The sequence below is a fragment of the Canis lupus genome, chromosome 27 (genome assembly GCF_003254725.2).
Source record: "Canis lupus dingo isolate Sandy chromosome 27, ASM325472v2, whole genome shotgun sequence".
Lineage (NCBI taxonomy): Eukaryota > Metazoa > Chordata > Mammalia > Carnivora > Canidae > Canis > Canis lupus.
The window spans coordinates 45,380,627-45,403,248 of NC_064269.1; the positions used below are offsets into that span (position 1 = coordinate 45,380,627).

Consider the following 22,622-nt stretch of genomic DNA (forward strand, 5'->3'; position numbering starts at 1 on the left):
GCCACACTATATGCTTTTGACTACCTGTTTGAACTACTTTTTGCCCAGCTCTCCTTCCTGAAGGGGGCAGCACCAGCTTCACCGGCAATGGAGAGAAGCAGCTAGTCCAAACCCTCTAAGGTTCCAGGCAGGTATTCATATGCTAGTGCTCATTCTTTGAATGTGAATGCTGCAATTAGATCACATTTGTGAGAGCCTTGATATTCAGAGGTATTATGTTGCATTTTGATAAGCTCACATGTTCACATTTTCCCCAGTTGATGTATCAATAGTGAGGAAATCGTTTTTTCTCTCTTTGAAAAGCAAAATGTTTAATTTCTTATTTGCCTAAGCCCCTTTGACTTTATTTCATGAATATTTCCTCTGACTTTTCTACAACTATAACTACCACAGATTGTCAGTCAACATGGTTCATGCCTCGTTTTAAAATTACATTGACATATATAATATATAGCTTCTTTAGAGTTCCTTGCTTAGTGAGGGGGAAAAAAAATTAAATCACACAGTAGGTGAAATTGTATCCAGATTCATTAATAGTTGAAAGATAGAATAACCATCTAACAACTAAACAGCTCTTTATTATATTATATACAAGGCACTTTTGGGTACCAATCAAAATGAAGTTGTAGAATTGCTAGTCCTACTAATCAGAAAAATTTAAGTTGACATCAAACTGTCTCAAATGTTTCCTATAGAAAACTTTTCAAAATGTAGAATACAGTATTTTTTAATAAGCCTTAGAGTTTATGTAACGGGATATAAAATTATAGTTGTGTGTATTGGAGTAGCTGCTTATAATCGAGACAGCTTTTTTCAGCCTTTCCTTCTTAACCTGAAATATAACTAATTAGGCTAGGCAAACATTGAGTTTTTTTGTTTGCTATCTCAATTGTGGACCTAATTTTGAAATGCTATCCATTCATAAACTTTTATCTATTCATCAGAACATGCTGTTGGTGGCTTAAGGTAAAGTAACCTATTCTGTGAGGAAACCCTCTTAACATATTTATCTTTTGGAATTTCACAACATACGGTCCAGGTAGGTATTATAACAACATGAGGCTTCAGTAAGGAGCTTTCAGATCCTTTCTATTACTGCTTTTTTATTTCCTGCTTTCTATTTAAGATTTGTCAGCTGTCAAACCATCAGTTCTCTCCACCTTTCCCACTCATCCTCTGTATTTTATATTAATATATGTTTGTGTTTGGGGCCATTTGGTAGGCCTCAGACATTCCACAGTTACCTAGAGGACATCATCAACTACCGCTGGGAGCTTGAAGAAGGGAAACCCAACCCTCTGAGAGAAGCCAGTTTCCAAGACCTGCCCCTTCGAACTCGTGTGGAAATCCTGCACCGCCTCTGTGATTATCGGCTAGATGCAGATGATGTGTTTGATCTTCTCAAGGTGCTTAACTAGAAAGCCCTTTTCCTAGAGTACAAAAAGCCAGCAATCAGGATATAAAATTTGAAGATGTTAGGAAAAGCCAGAGTTTGGCTCTTGTTACTAGTCTTGGGACTCTTAATTGACAATGAAAATGTAGCCAAATGAATCCAAACCATACATTTAGATAGATGACTGTGCATTATTTTGGTTTAATTCCTAATTTGGTTTTGTCTTCCCTTACATGGCTGAGTTCCAGCTGACAAAGGACAGTCAGAGGCACCTATTTATTCTGTCAACAGCCAAAATTGGCAACTAAATTAGCCACTGAATTTTATTTCCCAAGATCTGAAATTTGATTTAGCATGATGGTAATATTTATTGAAAACTACAAAGACTTTATATGATATGTGAGTGAGGTTCATCCCTACTAGATACATATGTACATACATACATACACACATGTTACAAAACATATGTTAGAGAAGGAAGATGTAGAGATCTTCCCCCCCTTTATTCTACTGTTATCTGTTTTAGAAGTCTATCTCAGAGGGAGGGCATGGGCTATTATTGCTTTTCACTCATAGGGAGGTCAGTTTCTAATCCTGTTCAGTCAGAAATGATTAAATGTGTTGATGACTTCTCAGTTCAGCCCTGCTCATGGACATGGTATAAAATCATTGTGCAATTTAAGCATAGTCTTATCTGAACTCAAGTTCTTGAATAGCAGTGTGAAGGCCAAAATAGGTCAGACCCTGGGGTAAATTGCAAGCTGTATTGCTGGATCTCAGTTATAATAAGAGGTTACTGTAGGTTACGATGGACTTTCAATAGAGGCTCATGTGGGACAAAGCTTTTACAAGATTGGATTCTACTCTGTTGTGATTGTCTTTTCTTTTGTGGATGCACACTTAAGTCCAAACCAAATATATAATATGTTTACAAAAATTCCTTTTTGTTGTTTTGTTGGTGAAATGTGGGCAGTGATAGGAATAGGAAATGTTAGAAATATTTCCATATCCTACTTCAAAGAAGGTACTGCTTCCCATTCTTTCTGTGTTTCATATGCCCTGATTTTTACATAAGATGCTTAGGCATTTTAGAATATGAGGTATAGCTGACTGTAAATTTTGAATCCTCGTTTTAGTTGTCCCCTGTTTTGTTTCTTATTTCCCTAAACCTCTTTTCCCTATTCTTCTACCAAGGGTCTGGATGCAGACAGTCTCCGTGTGGAACCATTGGGCGAAGACAGTTCCGGAGCACTCTATTGGTATTTCTATGGAACACGAATGTATAAGGAGGACCCGGTTCAAGGAAAATCCAATGGAGAACTCACGTTGAGCAGGTATAATCTTTGAGGCCAGCACTGTGATAGCTACTGTATAAAATGTGAAAAAAAAGGAATACGTCTTGGGGATCCCTGGATGGCTCAGCAGCTTAGTGCCTGCCTTCGGCCCAGGGCGTGAGATCCTGTAGTCCCGGGATCCAGTCCCACATCGGGCTCCCTGCATGGAGCCTGCTTCTCCCTCTGCCTGTGTCTCTGCCTCTCTCTCTCTCTCTCTCTCTCTCTGTCTCTCATTAATGAATAAATTAAAAATCTTTCTAAAAAATGAATACATCAGAATTCTGCAGCACACATTTTTTTTCTTATGAAGGATTAGATGTAACAATGTGCCTGTCAAGAGTTGGCAAGGAGTTACTGCATACAAAAATTAAAAGGAATTCATAACACAGCTTCTGCTATTAGTGGTGAAAGATACTGCTGTTTGTGATGAGGTTCTTGATTTGAGGTGCCTGTGGAGTTTCACTGCCATAACACAGGCCACTCTCTACAGCAAGACGCCAGTAGTACAGTCACTTCCCAGTGGCAGTTGTCCTTTTGTAATGGGTTGAGAACTCCATTTTTCTACTAGAATTAATGATCTGCTACATCAGTGTAGGACCAGGAAGGCCTTAAAGGATGCCTGAAATGTGACCCTTATTCGATGCTTCCTAGGTGAGGAAGAACCACAGAATGACACTATTGTCTTGTTTTATTTAAACTTCATTATTCCTGGGAGCACTGTTAACTATTAGGGAAGTGTTAGTTCATACTCAGATTTTAATATTATAAAGTGTCAGTGTTTGACTGCACATTCTAATAAAAGAGGAGAGAAGATAGAGAGTCATCCTGCTCTTTCCCAGTGACCACTGCATTTAATCCTTTTTTGGTGAACTCATGACTAGAAAAACTGTAGCTAATAGTTTTAAAAGCATATGTAACACATCAATTCTATTACAGAACATTTTGATTTAATATACTATTTTTTAGGGAAAGTGAAGGACAAAAAAGTGTCTCCATTGTTCCTGGGAAAACAGGAAAAAGAAGAGGAAGACCCCCAAAACGTAAGAAACTTCAGGAGGAGATTATAGTGAGGTAAGATATCTGTGTTAGTCTGTGCCAGTCATAAACCCACATGCTTATTAGAAGGGGCCTTAATTTCACTTTTCCTTTCATCCCTGATTCTCCCTTATGCCATTTGAAGAATATGGGACTTAGATTATGGAAACCTGGGTCCAAATCCTCCTGAAATGAGCTAATGTGCAATCAGTGAAGCCCTATCTCTATGACCTACCCTCTCTAAGCCTATTCTTTTATTGGACAATAGGGATACTAGTAAAAATAAAGATTAGGTTGAACAAGATAATAAATATGGCAGTGTAACAGACTGAAAACTGCATGACCCACTGGAAGTGCTCAGTATGTATTAACTTTTAAAATTGGTTGTACCACACATTTTTTCAGAGGAATATAGAGCAAGTTATTCTAATTAACCACTGACTAATATTCAGCATTTTACCAGGATTACATACAAGTTTAGGAGTTAATTCTTTCCCTATAAGGAGATTTTAGTAGCAAATATGCATTAGTATGTTTAGAATACAATTTCTTACAATATGGAACAGATAAGATTTTAAACATTTTTATACTCTTTATTTTATATTTAATTTTAGCAAGGAAAAAGTTTCTGTTACATTTGGGAAATTTTATTTTATGCATAATGATCTTTTAGGAAATTCCGCCACATTAATCTTAATATAAGAATTTTAAAAACCTGGGACACCTGTGTGGCTCAGAGGTTAAGCGTCTGCCTTTGGCTTGGCGCAAGATCCCAGAGTCCCAGGATCAAGTCCCACATTGGGCTATCTGCATGGAGCCTGCTTCTCCTCCCTCTGCCTATGTCTCTGCCTCTCTGTGTGTGTCTCTCATGAATAACTAAATTATCTTTAAAGAAAAAAAAAGGAATTTTGAAAACCTGACCCAAACTGTAAATACACTTTCTGTAAGGATCAGATTTATCATTAGATTTATCAAGTTAGATTATATTCTTAAAATTTCTAGTAAAAGAACAGACTGATTTTTTCTTCTAACTTGTAGAACTACTAAATAATCTAAATGTATAAAGCAGGCCAGATTTCTTGTTGTTGCTGATTAACTACTAAGAAGTATTGATTTCTAGCCATCAGATTATAAATGAATCAATCAGGATTTGTTTGTTTTAAATCTAAGAATCAGTGTTCCACTTAACTTTCCAGAAATCAGTTTTGTGAGAAACACTCTATAATCATGTTCAATACACAGGACACCTGTTGCAGAATTTTGTTGACAATCTACAGTTTCTTATAGATTCAGAAAACTGTTTTATAACGGTCTCCATTTGCCTGTTAAGTACTAACAATTAGGATGCCTTAGCAATGGGATATGGAATCATTTTAACAAGCGTATGTGGACTTGTACTACCCTCTACTGGTGATTTTATTCTTTAAAACTCTGTATCCAATACAGTATTTAAATATTTTTTATTAGGGATGCCTGGGTGGCTCAGCGGTTGGGCATCTGCCTTTGGCTCAGGGCATGATTCCAGAGTGCTAGGATGGAGTCCCACATTGGGCTCCCTGCATGGATCCTGCTTCTTCCTCTACCTGTGTCTCTGCTTCTCTGTGTCTCTCAAGAATAAGTAAATAGAATTTTAAAAATAGATAAATATTTTTTAATTAAATAAAAATTAAAATTTGGTTCCTCGGTCATGCCACATTTCGGGTACTTTGCCACATGTGGCTCATGGCTGCCATGTTGGACAGTGACACTACAGAACATTTTCATTTTCACAGGACATTCTATGGAACAGTAATTGAAAACAAATATCCACAGAGAATGACCTACATGTTTCAGGGTTACAAAGAACAATGATACTTCACACTATTGCGCTGAACACATTTGTACTTTACAATTTAATCTTCAACATACCTGTATTGTAGGCATTATTTTTAGCTCATTTTACAGTAAAGTTAATTAATTTTCCAAGGCCACATGGTAAGAAGCAAGCCTTAATAGGGGCAGTCTGACATTTGAGCCTGTGTTCTTAATCTCTGCCTTATAGAAGATGAAATTGAATATGCCTTACCTTCAGTATAGCCCTGATCAGGGAGGAGGACATTAGATTCCCTAGTTTGGAGCGAGGAGGAGGGATTTAATTGTTAACACTTAACTCCTCTGTTTGATTTCCCAAAAAAAAAAATGTTTTAAAAAACTTAGTATTTTCCTGTTATATAGGATGTTCTCATTACATAGGGTTCATATATATCAGTCTTTCCCCTCTATACCAGCACACATACATCAAGGTGTGCCATTACTCAGTTATTCTTCCCCTTAATTTTATCCTCTACAGATGTACACACTCCTTATATTACATTAATTGGGTCTAACTTGTAAGGGGAGCACAGAACAATTTTAGACACGTCTTTGTTTTAATTGGTGTCTCCTTTCCCTGTGTTTCAGTGAAAAGCAGGAAGAAAACTCCTTGGCATCTGAGCCACAGACAAAAAATGGTAATGACTTTTGTTGGAATTTAGAAAAGACTAAGTAAATATGATTGATTTATATTATGATGGTAACTCATTTTCCCGAGTTCTGCAGAGCAGTTAAGATGAATGCAGTATAGCCTCACTGGTCTCCATGCCCTTCCTCAGTTCTCTTCATCACAATTCTCCTGTGCCCATCTCTCCATCTCATGGATAACTGGAGATCTTCACTTGTGCCCTCTAACCTGGCACAGTGGAATGGACACCAAACATTTGAATGAATGAGCGAGTTCTCAAAGAGCTGTCTTTTTTAATGTAAAATGCTGTATAAGGAAATCTGTTGGTTTCCTAACCTATATTTCAGTTCTGTGATCCAAATTGCATAAAACTGGGAGGGGTGGTAGTATCTGTTTACAGTAAATGAACATAAATAAGTCAAGGAAGACTCTGCAGAAGCTCAAATCAAAACCATTTTAATAAAAAGTAAGTATATTTAAGCATTTCTAGGTTATTAAAATCTGTAATTATAAAAGTCACAATAGTTATATAGTGTATTCCCATTAGAGTTTCTTAACTTTTAGGGGTAAATGGTGTTAGTAACAGGAAAATCAAAATTATACATTATGAACTTTAAAATCCTTTTTTCTTTTTTTTGATTCCCTGGTTTTCATCATGACCCAGGATATAAATGAAATTGAGAATTAATAAGAAAAAAGATCCTAGTGGGATCTATCTAATGAATGCATCCTTTTCATTCTATGGGTCCCAAGGGCCAGGTCAAGGCACTTGGTGGCTCCTGTGCCAAACAGAAGAAGAATGGAGACAGGTTACTGAGAGTTTTCGGGAGAGGACCTCCCTTCGAGAACGGCAGCTCTATAAGCTCCTCAGTGAAGACTTCCTGCCTGAGATCTGCAACATGATTGCCCAGAAGGTATGCAAATAGGTGATTCTTCCCCTCTGTATTAGCTATAAAGCTGCATGATGATTCATTAGTTTTTGAGTGTATTTCCCCTGTCTCTTGGAAGTGGTATAATCCCTCATTTTAACCTGGAGTGTTAAAGTGGGACTTCACACCACCTATTCTTCTTAACTGTGGATATTCTCCTTACCCACAAAGTCCTCAGTGCCTCCCACTCCCCAGTATTTAGAATGGCTTTTCACAGTCTGCAACCAGCTTTCTTCTCCCATAACATTCCTCAGGAAAGGTTCCATGAGCCCCCAGGTATATGTCCTATCAGCATGTGCATACTTCTATATAAATGCTGCTTTGGTGGTGGGAGACCCTCTCTCCCATGAAGCAGCAAGCTCTGAGAGTGTTTGTCTTTGTAGCTCCAGTGCTGGCTCCGCCCAGCTTCACATGTGAGCAGTGTATGAATGCTGCTTTCTCCAACTTTAGCACCTGATAGTTTCATAAACCCACATTCTGTATTTTCACACCTAAGCACCCTCACACATGCATCTTTCCCCTTCTACTTCCCTACTCATTTGAATGCTACTCTCCATAAGCTGTCCCCTACATCTCCCAATTTTAGGATTTTCTTCCCTAACATGTTTTCTCATTACTTAATTCCATTCTGAGTTGTTTAATCTTTTTTGGATTAGGCACCAGTCTTTTTTTTTTTTTTTTTTTAAGATTTTATTTACTTATTCATGAAAGAGAGAGGCAGAGACACAGGCAGAGGGAGAAGCAGGCTCCATGCAGGGAGCCCGATGTGGGACTCTATCCTGGGTCCCCAGGATCATGCCCTGGGCTGAACGCGGCGCTAAAGCGCTGAGCCACCTGGGCTGGATTACACGCCAGTCTTACCTTTTGAAACCCACAACACCTAATGTAATGACTTTTCTATAGTGGATGCTCACTGATCATTTACTTTGGTTATTTCATTTCAGTAATTTTAATACTTTTGATTGTTGTACATGTTAGTAGAAGACAGGAAAATTTGACCACCTCCCAATGAAATCTGAAGAGAAAGTATAAATTAATTGCAGTACCTTCAGGGAAAAATAAAACAAGTTGTATTAATTTGTTGTGTATCTAGTGCTATTTATAACTTTTAAGTAGGTTGATGCTTTGAAAGGATAATTGTAGAAAGCCATCATTCTCTAATAGTAGGATCTTACAAATAGTGCTTCAAGAATTACATTTTCATGGATGAGCAAAAATATCTGCATTTCCCCACTAGCATACTTTTTTTTTTTTTTTTTTTAAGATTTTATTTATTCATGAGAGAGACAGAGAGGCAGAGGAAGAAGCAGGCTCCATGCAGGGAGCCCGTTGTGGGACTCAGTCCCGGGACTCCAGGATCACACACTGGGCCAAAGACAGGTGCTAAACTGCTGAGCCACCCAGGGATCCCCAAAGCATACTTAATTCCGTATACTATAATTATACTTCTGTTTTTGTGATCTGCAACCCATCATGCCAGTTTTCCCAGGAATCAAAGCACATAATCTGATTTTCTTTAAAGCAACTTTTATAGAGATGGTTATTTGTTTTTTAAGATTTTATTTTCTCTATTCATGAGAGACACAGAGAGAGAGACAGAGACACAGGCAGAGGGAGAAGCAGGCTCCATGCAGGGAGCCCGATGTGGGACTCCCATCCTGGAACACCAGGATCACGCCCTGGGCTAAAGGCAGAAACTAAACTGGTGAGCCACCCCGGCGTCCCTGTAGAGATGGTTTTTATAACTTTATATACATGACCTTGTGTATGACTTTATTCATAAAACTAATGATTGTACATTAAATCACCTGTACAACACATACCTAATCTGCTTAAACATTTTTTAAATAATTTCTGCCCCCTTTAAAAACAATGATTTATATATTTTAGAGAGAGAGAGAGTGTGAGTTGGGAGGGGGCAGTGGGAGAGGGAGAGAGAATCCTAAGCAGACTCTCCACTGAGCATGGAGCCTGCTGTAGAACTCCATTTTAGGACCCTGAGATCATGACCTGAGCTGAGATCAAGAGTTGGGCACTTAACTGACTGAGTCACTTAGGTGCCCTGCCTTTTTTTTTTTTTTTTTTTTTTTAAGTAATATCTACACCCAACATGGGGCTCAAACTCATGACCCCAAGATCAAGAGTCACATATTCTACCAACTGACTCAGCCAGATGCTACTATCTATAATCTTCGCTTTTTTACTACAGTATTCAACCTAAGATTTTTTTTTGACTCAGGGCATGACCTGGAGTCCTGGGATTGAGTCCCACATCAGACTCCCTGCATGGAGCCTGCTTCTCCCTCTCTCTCTCTCTCTCTCTCTCTCTCTCTCTCTCTCTCTGTGTCTCTCATGAATAAATAAATAAAATCTTTTTAAAAAAAATATTAACTTTAGAGAGTGTGTGTCGGGGGAGGAGCAGAGGGAGAAGGAGAAGGACAGGCACATTGAACAGAGAGCCCAACTTGGGGCTGTCTCACGACCCTGAGATCATGACCCGAGCCTGAACCAAGAGTTGGATGCTCATCTAACTGAGACACCCAAGCGCCCCTCTGAATTAAAATGAAATTTTTATTAGTATAATGAAAGCTCTAACTTCACGGAAGTTTTTATGGGAAATAAACGAAAGAAACCATGTCAGTGTACCTGGTACAGTACTTAGCTACCCATAGACCCTTGATTCTTTCCATGATGACTGTAGATAATTGATTAGAAACCTCAGCAGAAAATGAAATTCTCATTTCTCACCAAAAGAAATGCAAGTGCAAAGAGAGTCCAAATAGATAAATCTTGGGAGATAGTGACAGTCCCCTAAACAATGAAATAATAAAAGAATCCGAAAGCCTGCTTTTACTGTATGCAAGTTAAGCTTTTATGGGAGGTTTGAAGGAGGATATAAGCTAGTAAAAGTATTTGTTGCTGATGTTACAGGCAGTAATTTTCAGACGGCTTACAAACGTTAGGTCTTTAACAAATAACTTGACAAAGAGTAATAATTCACACAAGAGGATAAAGTTGGAGGAAAACAAATTCATCTTCTGTATCAAGACTACAGCATTCCCCATTAGTAACTTGTATCTGGTTGGCAGAGTGTGGTGGGGTCAAGTTCGTATTGGCCTCTATTGCTGCTAGTATGGGAAACTGGCACAGTTCCTTGGAGAGTGAGTTCCATGGTAAATTTCCACATTTATTTAAAGTGAAGAGCTCGTCCTCTTGGGTTGAAGCTCATAAAGGAGCTGCTCATCGGCATATTTGAGGAAACTGCTGTGGTAGCTATTGTGGATGAAAAGAGTCATGACACACTTTGATGATTGGATTACGTTTGTCCTGGGGCCTAGTCATTCTAACACAACTGCTTTCAAAGCTTCTCTTTTTAAATCTACCACAATTGCTTTGCAGTATATTTATGTTTTTAAAACCACACTTTTGTCATTCTTTTTTTTTTCCCCTATCCTTTGTGCCTTTACCTCATTGATTCTTCAAGTCTCAAGACTTTGAATTAAGGGATGCCAAAACCAAACCTTGGATAATGCTGATACTGGTATTGAAGCCACAGAATTACTCCACTACAAAGCCTGTGCTGACCACCTCCATATAGGTTACAGTGGTAGAGCTATGGGGCTTATTCCACAAAAAGCCCGAAACTTACGCTGACTTTAAATAATCGCCTGGTCTTAGATCATTTTCAAAACTCCTTCCTTGAAACGTCCTATAGTGATTGCCTTCAAGCTCTTAAATTTTCTCAAGGCTCTCATCTTCTCAGACAAGCTTTCTGATTTCTAGTCACTGAGTCTTTTCCCTACTTGTGTCTTGCTACTTGGGTTCTCAGCCTGGGCAGCTACTCTCACTTCTCACTACTGCCACTGAACTGTCTTGTAAAAGGGAGTTCTACCTCCAGCTGCTCAAAATGCCCCCTTTCAGAGCCATTCCCTCCAGCAGAAGGTGGGCTATCCCTTAATAATTTGAAACAAAACTTTTTTCTAATGTCTAAATAGTTAAGGGAGTTTTCTGCCAGTGATAAAGATTGACAGACCCTTGGTGTCTATAAGGGTTTTGGTTTATTTTTCTAAGAGAAGAAACTGGCTTATTACCTGGTGGAGATGAGTCAATTTTACTGACTGTCCAAAGGATACCTTTGGCTCTCATCACCTGTGTGCCTTAAAGGCCACTCTTCTCCTGGCAGCAGCAGCAGTAGCTGAGAACACCCTAATCTGTCTTTTTCCTTTCTTTTCCTCACTTCTAACTATAGGGAAAGCGTCCACAGCGCATAAAAGCAGAGTTGCAACCTAGGTGGATGTCTGACCACCTGTCCATCAAATCCATCAAGCAAGAGGTGAGTGTGTGTGAGAGTAGAGAGGAGTTTTCAGTGGTCAGAAGGATTGCTCCATTTTATTTCAGGTACTCCTTTTATTCCTACTTGGTAATTTACCTTTGCCTCAATTTTTAAATCTCAGACCTTTATGGAGCATTCTTAAACGTAAGGTGCATTTTTCGAAAGGGAAGGATTAAAAAGTATGACATGAAATTGTGTTCTTTTCTATCTTATAGTTAATGTCCTGGGATGATAAACATACCCAAATTTAATGTAGATGAGAAAGATAAGTACTATAATAGATCTATATGTAGTAGAAGTTCATGAATGCTAAGATGGTAGAAATGAGTGGTGGGCAAAGAAAGAAGTGTTGGGACAAGCAGAGCTACATTTCTCCTGAACCTTGCAGGATAACTAAGATTTTGGTGATTTTGGTGGTGGACAGTGGTGGTGGAAGAGTAACATAAAGCATAGGGGATCCCTGGGTGGCTCAGCAGTTTAGCGCCTGCCTTGTGCCCAGGGCGTGATCCTGGGGTTCCAGGATCAAGTCCCACATCGGACTCCCAGTATGGAGCCTGCTTCTCCCTCTGCCTGTGTCTCTGCACCTCTCTTGCGCTCTCGCTCTCTCTCTCTCTCTCTCTCTCTCTCTCTCTGCGTGTCTCTCATGAATAAATAAATAAAGTCTTTTTAAAAAAATAAAAATAAAGCATAGAGGCAGGATAATATATAATGTGGTCAAAGAACAGTGTGTATTTGAATTTGTGTCTGGCATATAAGATATGTTGTAATATGCAGTGGAAGAAAATGCTGAAACGATCAGATTTTGGAGTCCCCTATCTGGCTTACATCTTTAGTAGGCAGGCCAGTAATAAGTGAGTTGTGTCATAAGATCTTTGGTTGAACAAGGTACCTCTCTGGTTACACCATGATAAATGACTTTTTAAGGAAAAACTGGAAAGTAAGAAGTCAGTGAGCAGTGTACTTCCAGCAGGAAAAAGCAGTAGAATCCCTACTATTGTAACTGCAGGTCTGAAATGGAGGAGATGATGGAGGTGGACATGTGGCAGGAAAGGTCATTAGAGAATGGTTGGCATGAGGGTCAGGTTGCAAGAGGATGAGTAGTGAATTAAAGTTCTCATGGATTATCCTATTGTGGTTTTGAGAAATAAGACGGTGAAAGAAAACAAATCATGAAAAAATAAAGGGGAAGCAGGATTGAGGAGAGAGAGCTCATGGCAGGTTCCTTTTTTAAAAATGGGAGATGAAAAAAAAAATAAATAAAAATGGGAGATGTAGGGGTGCCTGGGTGGCTCAATGGTTGAACATCTGCCTTTGGCTCAGGGCGTGATCTTGGGGTCGGGAAACGAGTCCCACATCGGGCTCCTTGCAGGGAGCCTGGTTCTCCCTCTCTCCCTCTGCCTCTCTGTGTGTGTGTCTCATGAATAAATAAATAAAATATTTACCAAAAAAAATTGGAGATATAGCATGGACATGAAAGATGTCCATGAATGAAGTAAGTCTGGTGTAAGATGAAGTGCCTCCAATGCAGAGTCTTGCCAGGGAGTAGAGTTGCTCCCATTTCTCCCAAGTTAAAGACACAAACTTTTGGTGGGGCAAGAAAATATTAGGAGTTCACGTTGGATGTTCCCCTATCCTTTGAAGGTGGGTAAGGCCTCAGGTGGGAGTGGAGATCTAATGAAGGCACAATATTTGGGTCAACACTAATATATTAAATAAAAGGGTTTTCCAGCATCCAGGAGCCAACTGTGTTTGGGTATTTTCATTTTGTAACCTCCTTTAGCATAAATGACTTTATTAGCATCACACTTGTAGGAAGGGGCAAAATTGATCCATTTACTGAGATTTAAAAATTGGCAAAGTGGTAATGGAATGAGGCCAAAGGAACTAAATTGCAGGTGATGATATATATATTGGATGCTGAATGTCAGAGAGGAGAGGGAACTGAAGGAAGGAGCCAGGATGAAGGGGGAGGCAAGGCGGTCACAGTGGAAGTGTCTCGCTAGTGAATTCTCCGGCTCCCACTTCCCTTTGGGTGAAGCTTCCAGAAGGCATCTCGTGCTCACTCCCCTGGGTCCTCCAGGACGTCCCCCAAGACCTCCGTTTCCTCACTCTTACTTTTCCTAGAGGTTTTTCTTTGTTGTTGCTAATCTCACTCTCCTATTCTATGTACTTTTCAGCCTTTTAACTCCTCATTTAGCATTACGTTTCATTGATTACATAGTTCAGTAGTCTTGGAAAGTGTGGAGCCTTGTTAGTGCTCCTAAATTGTTTTCATGACTCCTAAATTGGAGTGACAACACGGTCTTATATTAGAGAGAGCTTGTCATTAACCCAGGCCTACAAAAGGAAAAAATTAGTTTATAAATTTGTATCTACTTAAATACATTTGCATTTATCCTTTATTTCTCTTTTTTAGCTCATAGATGTGTTCTTGGCCATAGATATATTGCCCAACACTTAATTGCCTTTGGATTGACAGTTCTGCCATGACTTGTTGCAATCTCCCCAGTCTCGTTTCCTTTGCAGTCTTTAGATTTGGAATGGCCTTTGGTAATTGGTCTCCAGCCATAGTTCTCAGATGGTTTTCTAGTTCTTTTTGTTTTGTCCTCTCCACTTTGTTCAATTCCTTGAGCGTTAACACCTCCTTGAAAGTTCTCTTTGCTATTTTCTGTTAGTTGTGCTGGGCTGAGTCCTAAATGCCATAGTGTACATTTCAGGCTACGTAGTAATTTGAATACAGAGCAAAAGGTTCTTTTGTGGCTCTAAGCAAAGCTTAGCTCAGACACTGAAAGTTTTTAGTTAGTCTTAGCAGGGTTTCTCTTTTTTTCTGCTGTTTTTATTTTTCAATAGAACTAAGTGTGGTATTGCAGAGAACCTGGATTTCTGCTATGATACCCAATTATCCTGGAGAAAACTTGGATGTGCCATGAGTTTTCTGCTTCTATTTAAGCAGCAGAAAATCTTTAGGCCATTAAAGACTTTATAGGCAGTGTATCTATCTATATTGGTCACCCAGGAGTCTGATCTTTTTGCCTCAAAAAGTCTTTTAATTGTGACTCCTGGGGAAAATATTAGCGAAGGGAGGTAGTCTTTCTGAACTTTGGAATTAGGACTGCATTGGTTATTTTTGTCAGGAGACTTTGGACGTTGCTGTTGCTAAGGAGCTCTTTGTGGTGGTATAGTCTCAAGTGTGCTACTAAAGTTGGCAAGGGTGCCAGGGTGTCTGGTAACCTGCCCTGGGTGAGAATGGAGCATGGAAGGAAAGTCTTGAGCACAGCTTCAACCAGATTCTATTTATAATACTTTAGAGGATTTCAAAGTAGTGTTTCTAATTAGCTTCTCTTTAAAATCCCTCCTTGATTCTAGCAGGCCTCTTTCATACCTATAAAGGATTTAAATACCACTCAGTTTACAACTGACTCCTTTTAAAGGAAAAAAGAATTGCAATGTCAAACAGTGTAAAAATTTTTTAACTGTTCAGTTTTTGTTTTTTGTTCATTTGGTTGTATTTGTTCTTTAAACTATTAAAGTTTAAAACCCTACCAAGAGTGTCTCCAGGCAATGTATCCTATCTTTTAGTAGTACTTCCGTTAACACTGACTTGAGTAAGGTACTTCTGAAAATGAGAACAGTAACTTTTAAAGCAGATTCTTGGTGTGCAATGGATCCAAAAATATGGATTTTTTACCAGATGTGTATGATGCAATTTATATAAAATAATAATTGTTGAGAATTCACATCAGATAAGAACCACTGATGTGCAGTGGATCCAAAAATATGGATTTTTTTCAGATGTGTATGATGCAATTTATATAAAATAATAATTGTTGAGAATTCACATCAGATAAGAACCACTGAAATTATAACACATGATGAAAGAGAACCACGCATCAATTTACATTCCCACCAACAGTGCATGAAGCTTTCCTTTTGTCCACATCCTTGCCAGCACTTGTTATTTCTTGTCTTTTTAATGATAGCCAGTCTAGCAGGTGTGAAGCAATATCATCTCACTGTGGTTTTGATTTCCATTTCCTTGACGATTAGAAATGTTGAGCACCATTTCATGTACCTGTTGGCCATCTGTGTGTCTTTGGAAAAATGTCTATTCAGGTCCTCTGCCCATTTTTTGAATCAGATTAGTTTTTTGCTATTGTTAAGTTTTTTTAAGATGCTACAAATTTAAGTTAATCATCCTATCTTACGTGCTTAGCATAAAAATTAACATATTGGGGAAAAAAGCAACTTAAATGGCTACATAGTGTTTGACTCCATTTCTGTGAAATATCCAGAGCAAGTAAATCCACAAAGAGCAGGTTGGTGATTGCCAAGAGGTAGAGGAGTAGGGAATAAGGACTGGCTGGTTAATGGGTTCAATGTTTTCTTGTGGGGTGCTAAAAATGTTTTGCAACCTAGTGTAGGTGGTGCATCCACAATATTGTGGATGTACTAAATGCCACTGAGTTAATACACTTCAAAATGTTAATTTTATATGAATTTCACTTGGAGTTTTAGCAAAAAGCTATATGAGAGTTTTACTTATTTTTAAATGATATGGGGCCCTGATTTAACAGTTTTTTACATCTATAATGTAATCCTTAGACTTTTAACAGGGAACACATAGCAGAGGGAGGAAAGAGTTAAATACCAGCTCATTTTAGAATAGGTCATACTAGTTCATTTCCCCAGTTTACCTGGGAAGGAGTTGTTCTACAAGTCCAAAAGAATTTACATGTTCTTGTAGAAAACTTGGAGAACTATATTAAAATACTGTGGAAGGCATAGTAATCTCACAATTCCCAAATCCTCACTCCTGCACTTTTACCTGTTTGCTTCAGGCCCTTTCTCTATGCACTTCTTACAAAACAGTAGCTCACTGAATATTATTTTGTCACTTGTGTTTTTTCATTTAACCTTGTGAACATATTCATATTTCGTTAAAAATTCCTCAGAACTAGAACTTCTATTGGGTCACCTTGGCTCAGTGGTTTGAGCATGCAACTCTTGATTTTGGCTTGGGTTATGATCTCATACTCCAGCTGGACTGGGAGTTGAGCAGACTCAGTGCGGAGTCTATTTGAGATTCTCTCTCCCTCTCTATCTACTCCTCCCACTCATGCACACACTCACACACTCTCTCCCTCTCCCTTTCTAAAAATAGGTAAATCTTTTTTTAGAAAAAGAACTACTTCTGTTGATTTTACAGTGATGACTGTAATTTCACCTATTATTAAACATTTAGCATACTTACAAGTTTTCACCATTTTAAATAATGTTGACTCAAACTTAGAGAAATAATCTTTGCTTGCCTATCTTACTTTTACAATAAAGTCGTAGAAAGGTAATTACTCTGTTGAGGGTTCTTAATATATATACAAATTGTCCTCCAGAAGACCTGTGCCACAACAGATTGATAGCTCACTTTACCATATCTTTATGAATGTATCACTTGTATCTTTCACTATTTTGTAAATGAAAAGGCTAATTTACTTTTCTGTTTGATCATTGATGTGATTTTTATCTTTGAATTTTGTAATCATGTTAAATCTATTTTGGGGGAGGCTATTGTTAATCTGTGTTGGGCTTTTTTTGAGACAAAGTGGCAGTTGTGGGGGGTGGACAGAGGGAAAGGGAGAATCCCAAGCAGGATCCACACCCAGCTTGGAGCCCAATGCGGGACTCAATCTCACAACTCTGAGATCATGACCTAAGGTGAAATCTAGTTGGATACTTAACTGACTGAGCCACTCGGGTGCCCCTGTTGTTAATTGATTTGTAAGACGTATTTACATATTAAGAATAATAAATTGTCATATTTCTTGCAAAAATAATTATATAATGTTCTTAAGATTTAATTATCTATTTTATTCCTTTTCCTCCCTTCCATTGACTTTGAATATGAAACATCTCCCATGTTTATTTACAGATGACTCTGGTTACTTAATACTTCCATTCATAAGTCATTAGCTTGAATTTCTTTAGTCCTTATTAAAATGCTGACTCCATTTAATATCTCCTTGTACTGGTTGAAGGAAGAATATTTCACATGTTCTCACCTGCTTTCCTTTGGAATGAGGGGCAGAATTGACATATATTACTATGTATATGTAAATAACTTCTGGCCCATATACCTGTGTTTTCTCTCTTTGTTAAATCTGACATATATATAGAAAGGACTACAGTTTTATTGGGATGAAATAATTCCTTTGACCAGGCTTAGTCCTCTCTACCTCCTCCCCTCCCATTCTATGAATTGTTGAGGGTATCTGCTTCGTCATTGTACAATAGAAAGGGGCAAAGGCAGTTTGTTTTGGTTGGCTTTGGCTTGTTATGTAGCTCCATCATAACTTCTGAGCTGGGTAAAGTTGTCACCAAAAAGTTGGAATAATGAAGGACTTGTGGGTGAAGGGTGCTTGTGTAATAGAGAAGGTGCTTACCTAGCAGTTAGGAGTCAATAGCTAGAGACACATTCTTCAGAAGAATTTTCCTTAATATATGTATATATAGCCTCCCCATTTCAGAAACAATATCTAGCATATCTAAACTGCCTGCTCTGGTTATAGGATAAAGATTTTAGGAACTTTCTTTAGTTTTATAGTGTCTGCTGTATGATAATGGCTTTTGCTTCTTATATTTGAATGTTTGAGGATTGTTGTTTTTTTTTTTTTAATTTTCATCTCCTTTCTTATTTCAGATTTTAACTTTATAGTAACCAACTCTTTTAAACTCAGGCTTGGAGATGGGAAAATAAATAAATAAATAAACTCAGGCTTGGGGCGCCTGGGTCATTCAGTGGTTGAGCATCTGCCTTTGGCTAAGGGCATGATCCTGGGGTCCTGGGATCAAGTCCCACATCCAGCTCCCCAGGGAGCCTGCTTCCCCTTCTGCCTATGTCTCTGCCTCTGCCTCTCTCCCTATGTCTCTCATGAAGAAATAAATAAAATCTTAAAAAATAATAAACTCAGCCTGAAAGAATTCAAAAGGTCAAGTGACTTTGGGAAGGTCTACTATCAAGGCAAGACCACTTCCAAATCCTAAATCCAATGAGAACCTTAACTTGGTTTCCAGGACCAGATTGAGTGTTTAGTGAAGACTTAGAAATGACTTGTTACTTGTCAGTCTGTATCTGTCTCTTCTCTCCTTTTTAAGACTACTTCTGTAATTTCCACGGTGTAAAACTTTTGAAAATTTACCAATACAACAGATTCTTAGATCTTCTTCCTTCTAAAAAGCTGTGTGAAGAAAAGTTTCACATTCCTGATTAAGGTTTATCTAAAATGGGATAATTAATGTTATCTTTACTGTTAGGGTATTGCGAATTCTCCCTTTGTTGATACCAGATTTATTTTTCTGTCTCTGCAACTTATACATGTTCTCTATGCAGGCAACAGTTAATACCTTTTCAATAACAATTTTTAAAAGTTCTAGCTTTTGGGCAGCCTCGGTGGCTCAGCGGTTTAGCGCCACCTTCAGCCCAGGATGTAATCCTGGGAGACCTGGGATTGAGTTCCACTCAGGCTCCCTGCATGGAGCCTGCTTCTCCCTCTGCCTGTCTCTGCCCCTCTCCCTCCCTCCCTCCCTCCCTCCCTCCCTCCCTCCCTCCCTCCCTCCCTCTCTCTCTCTCTCTCTCTCTGCCTTTCTCTCTCTCTCGAATAAATAAATAAAATCTTTAAAAAAAATAAAATAAAAAATAAAAGTTCTAGCTTTCACATCAGCACAAAAGTCCAGGGAAGAAAGGAAAATAAAACAATTTCAGCACAGTCTTCACTACAAAATGGCTCAGAACTAGTTATATTGGAGGGGACGCCTGGGTGGCTCAGCGGTTGAGCACCTGCCTTTCGGCCCAGGGTGTGATGCAGGGGTGATCCTGGAGTCCCTGGATTGAGTCCCACATCCGGCTCCCTGCTTGGAGCCTGCTTCTCCCTCTGTGTCTCTGCCTCTCTTTTTCTGTGTCTCTAATGAATAAATAAATCTTTAAAAAAAAAAAAAGTTACATTGGAAAATATGCAGAGTATAAACTAGTGGATTATTATGGTAATGGTCCTATTTTCCTTTATCCTTTATTAGATTTCTTAGGCAATCACTTTCCCAGTGACCAACTGAAATCTTGATGTTAATGTTGTTTGTGTTAAAAACGGGAAAATTGGGGCAGCCCGGGTGGCTCAGTGGTTTAGTGCTGCCTTCAGCCCCGGGCGTGATCCTGGAGACCCAGGATCGAGTCCCACGTCGGGGTCCCTGCATGGAGCCTGCTTCTCCCTCTTCCTGCGTCTCTGTCTCTCTCTGTGTCTCTCATGAATAAATAAATAAAATCTTTAAAAAATAATAAAATAAAATAAAAAATAAAAACAACGGAAAATTTTTTTTAAAAAGGGAAAATGTTAGCCAGTTTGAGTAATTTTATGAATTTCTGTGCAGCTGCCTTTCTCTTTTCTGTATCTTAAGGCAAAATGATGACCCCTACCACCAAACTCCCAATTTTATTCATTTATCTTCTTTGTAACATATAAATGTTAAGGGTTTCAAAGTCCTATGCATTGAAACTGTGACCCTATGTTCTTTCATCCATTTTAAATTGTTTAGATGAGAGTACTTTCTAAGATGTCACTTGTATCAAATATTAAATTTGTAAGAATAGTGTCTCTGAAGGTCCACAGTTTCTTTTCTCTGGAGGGCCGCAGTTTCTCTTCTCTGGTCCAACATATTCACAGGATTATCTCCCAAAGACACTACAAATTATGTAAACCATTTGGACCAAAACTTTTTACCTTACTTCAAATTGCCATTATCTTTTAATGTTAGTTTTGTACCTCCTTATGGTCATTCTACAGATGATAAAGTCATCTGTTGAATAAATGTAATTGTGGTTATGATATAAATCCCCTGCCTATCTAATGTTATTTTTTGAGTAGTTGAAATTAGTAAAAAATGAATCTTAGGGCCAAAAAACTGCTCTTACGTTACTGTGTATTGACTCTATACACTTACTTGGCTTTTTGCAGGAGACCCCTGTACTTACCAGAATAGAAAAGCAGAAGCGCAAAGAGGAGGAAGAAGAACGTCAGATTCTTCTGGCAGTGCAGAAGAAGGAGCAGGAGCAGATGTTAAAGGAGGAGAGGAAGCGAGAGCTGGAGGAAAAAGTCAAGGCAGTGGAAGGTATGTGGCTTCTGCGCAGCACATGTGGTGGGGGTAACAGCCCTCCCTCCTCTGGCCAAAACCAAACCAGACCAGGTTCTATCCTTGTCTGTGCTGCTTCCGGCAGTTTCTATTAAATATCTTAATTGTACTCTTGTTTATTCATCTGGATCTGATCTCATTGCATGTGCATTCCTTCTGCAGCACTTGTATTGGTTATGTTTGGTGTTCCTTTCAGCTTTACCACTTGCCCTCCTCGATGTACATCATCCTTCATGTAAAATAGAAAAAAATATTAGGGTATTAATGACAAGTTTCATAGAAATCATTTTAAGCATAATTGAAATAAGCTAAAGAAAAGTGTTAGAGATTTCAAGTATGGCATTGTACAAATTGATTTTATTAGGACAGATCCTTTTCTCAGACTTGGATCTAAGTTTTGGTCTTGGTATAATGAGATTTTTCTTTGATTTCCAGTTATTACAAAAGACGATAATAGTTCCTATATGTATGAGATAGCAGTTATATTTATAAGCTGAACCTGATAAATCCCATGGTCAAAGATCATTCGGGTTAGTTGAATACAGATTTCTTTCAAGTAAATTTGCTGAATTTAAAATTTTTTTTTAAATCCACTTAACCAGGATTTGGCTTTTTACTTTTTTTTTTTTTTTTTTTTTTACTTTTTTTTAATTTATTTATGATAGTCACAGAGAGAGAGAGAGAGGCAGAGACACAGGTAGAGGGAGAAGCAGGCTCCATGCACCGGGAGCCCGACGTGGGATTCGATCCCGGGTCTCCAGGATCACGCCCTGGGCCAAAGGCAGGCGCCAAACCGCTGCGCCACCCAGGGATCCCGGATTTGGCTTTTTAATGTAGTGTTTCAGTATTTAAATAAATTTTGGCTATAAATTTAAAGGAGTCTGGCCTTATTATGTGCTTTTTCCCCTCCCATTCCTACTGTGATCACTTATTCATTATAAAACCCTTAGTGTATTTAATCTGCAAATCTAAGGGCACCTGGGTAGCTCAGTGGTTGAGCATCTGCTTTTGGCTCAGGTCGTGGTCCTGGGATCGAGTCCCACATCAGGCTCCTTGCACAGAGCTTCCTTCTCCCTCTGCCTATGTCTCTGCCTCTCTGTGTCTCTCATGAATAAATAAAATCTTTAAAAAAAAAAAATCTGCAAATCTAGCCTATGGGACGATATGTAGTATATCCTACTTCTAAGATGCTTCAATTTCCAATGGTAGATTTAAATTCCTCAAGACAGTAACTGTGGCTTTTATTTCTTTATAGATTTTGAGGAGATTCTGTAATTTTCAGTGATGTTTTCATTTGCTACACTAGTCTCACCTTACTGTTTTTTACAGACAGGTTCAAAACTTATTTTTATGGCTTGGTTTCTGTACCTATAAGATTAATAATACCTGTGTTAGATTTTTCTTTAAGTCAGCAGATATTTTTGAGCACCCATTCTGCACCAGGTGTTGTTCTAAGAATATAGATATTAAACAAAAGAAGTTAATCCTTTCATGGGGTTTACTTCCAATGGTGGGATGACAGAATAAATGAATATTGTAGAATCATAGATGGTGGTGAAAGATCTAAAGAAAAATAAAATAGGTTTAGAGATAAAGAATGATGTGATGTAGATGGCATTTAAATAAACCTCTCAGGGGGCACCTGGGTGTCTCAGTCAGTCACTTGGCTGCTTCCGGCTTGGGTGGTGGTCCTTGTATCCAGCCCCACATCTGGCTCCCTGCTCCCTACTTGGAGGGGAGCCTGCTTTTCCACTCTCCCTCTGCCTGCCACTCCCCGTTTGTGCGCATGCACTCTGTCTCTCTCTGTCAAATAAATCTTAAAAACAATTTTTAAAAAAACTTGTCAAGATAGCCTTCTTTGAATATGTGACATTTAGAGAAGTGAAGTGAATGAAAGTGCCATATGGAACATCTGATGGGGGAAGGGCATCACAGGCAGAGGAAA

At 38.6% G+C, this 22,622-nt stretch overlaps 1 protein-coding gene across 5 annotated transcripts in view; it reads left to right on the top strand.

Moving 5' to 3' along the window:
* LOC112668957 (cat eye syndrome critical region protein 2) overlaps window positions 1-22,622 on the top strand; it is a 174,368-nt gene that overhangs the window by 127,217 nt on the left and 24,529 nt on the right. For 4 of the 5 annotated variants that reach the window (XM_025461587.3, XM_025461586.3, XM_025461591.3 and 1 more), the window contains exons 3-9: window positions 1,223-1,406; window positions 2,588-2,727; window positions 3,694-3,798; window positions 6,202-6,251; window positions 6,995-7,155; window positions 11,420-11,503; window positions 20,503-20,656. In XM_025461587.3, coding sequence (XP_025317372.3) covers window positions 1,223-1,406; window positions 2,588-2,727; window positions 3,694-3,798; window positions 6,202-6,251; window positions 6,995-7,155; window positions 11,420-11,503; window positions 20,503-20,656 — 878 coding nt within the window. The remainder of the gene's footprint in view (window positions 1-1,222; window positions 1,407-2,587; window positions 2,728-3,693; window positions 3,799-6,201; window positions 6,252-6,994; window positions 7,156-11,419; window positions 11,504-20,502; window positions 20,657-22,622) is intronic. The other variant, XM_025461589.3, reaches the window with a different exon arrangement.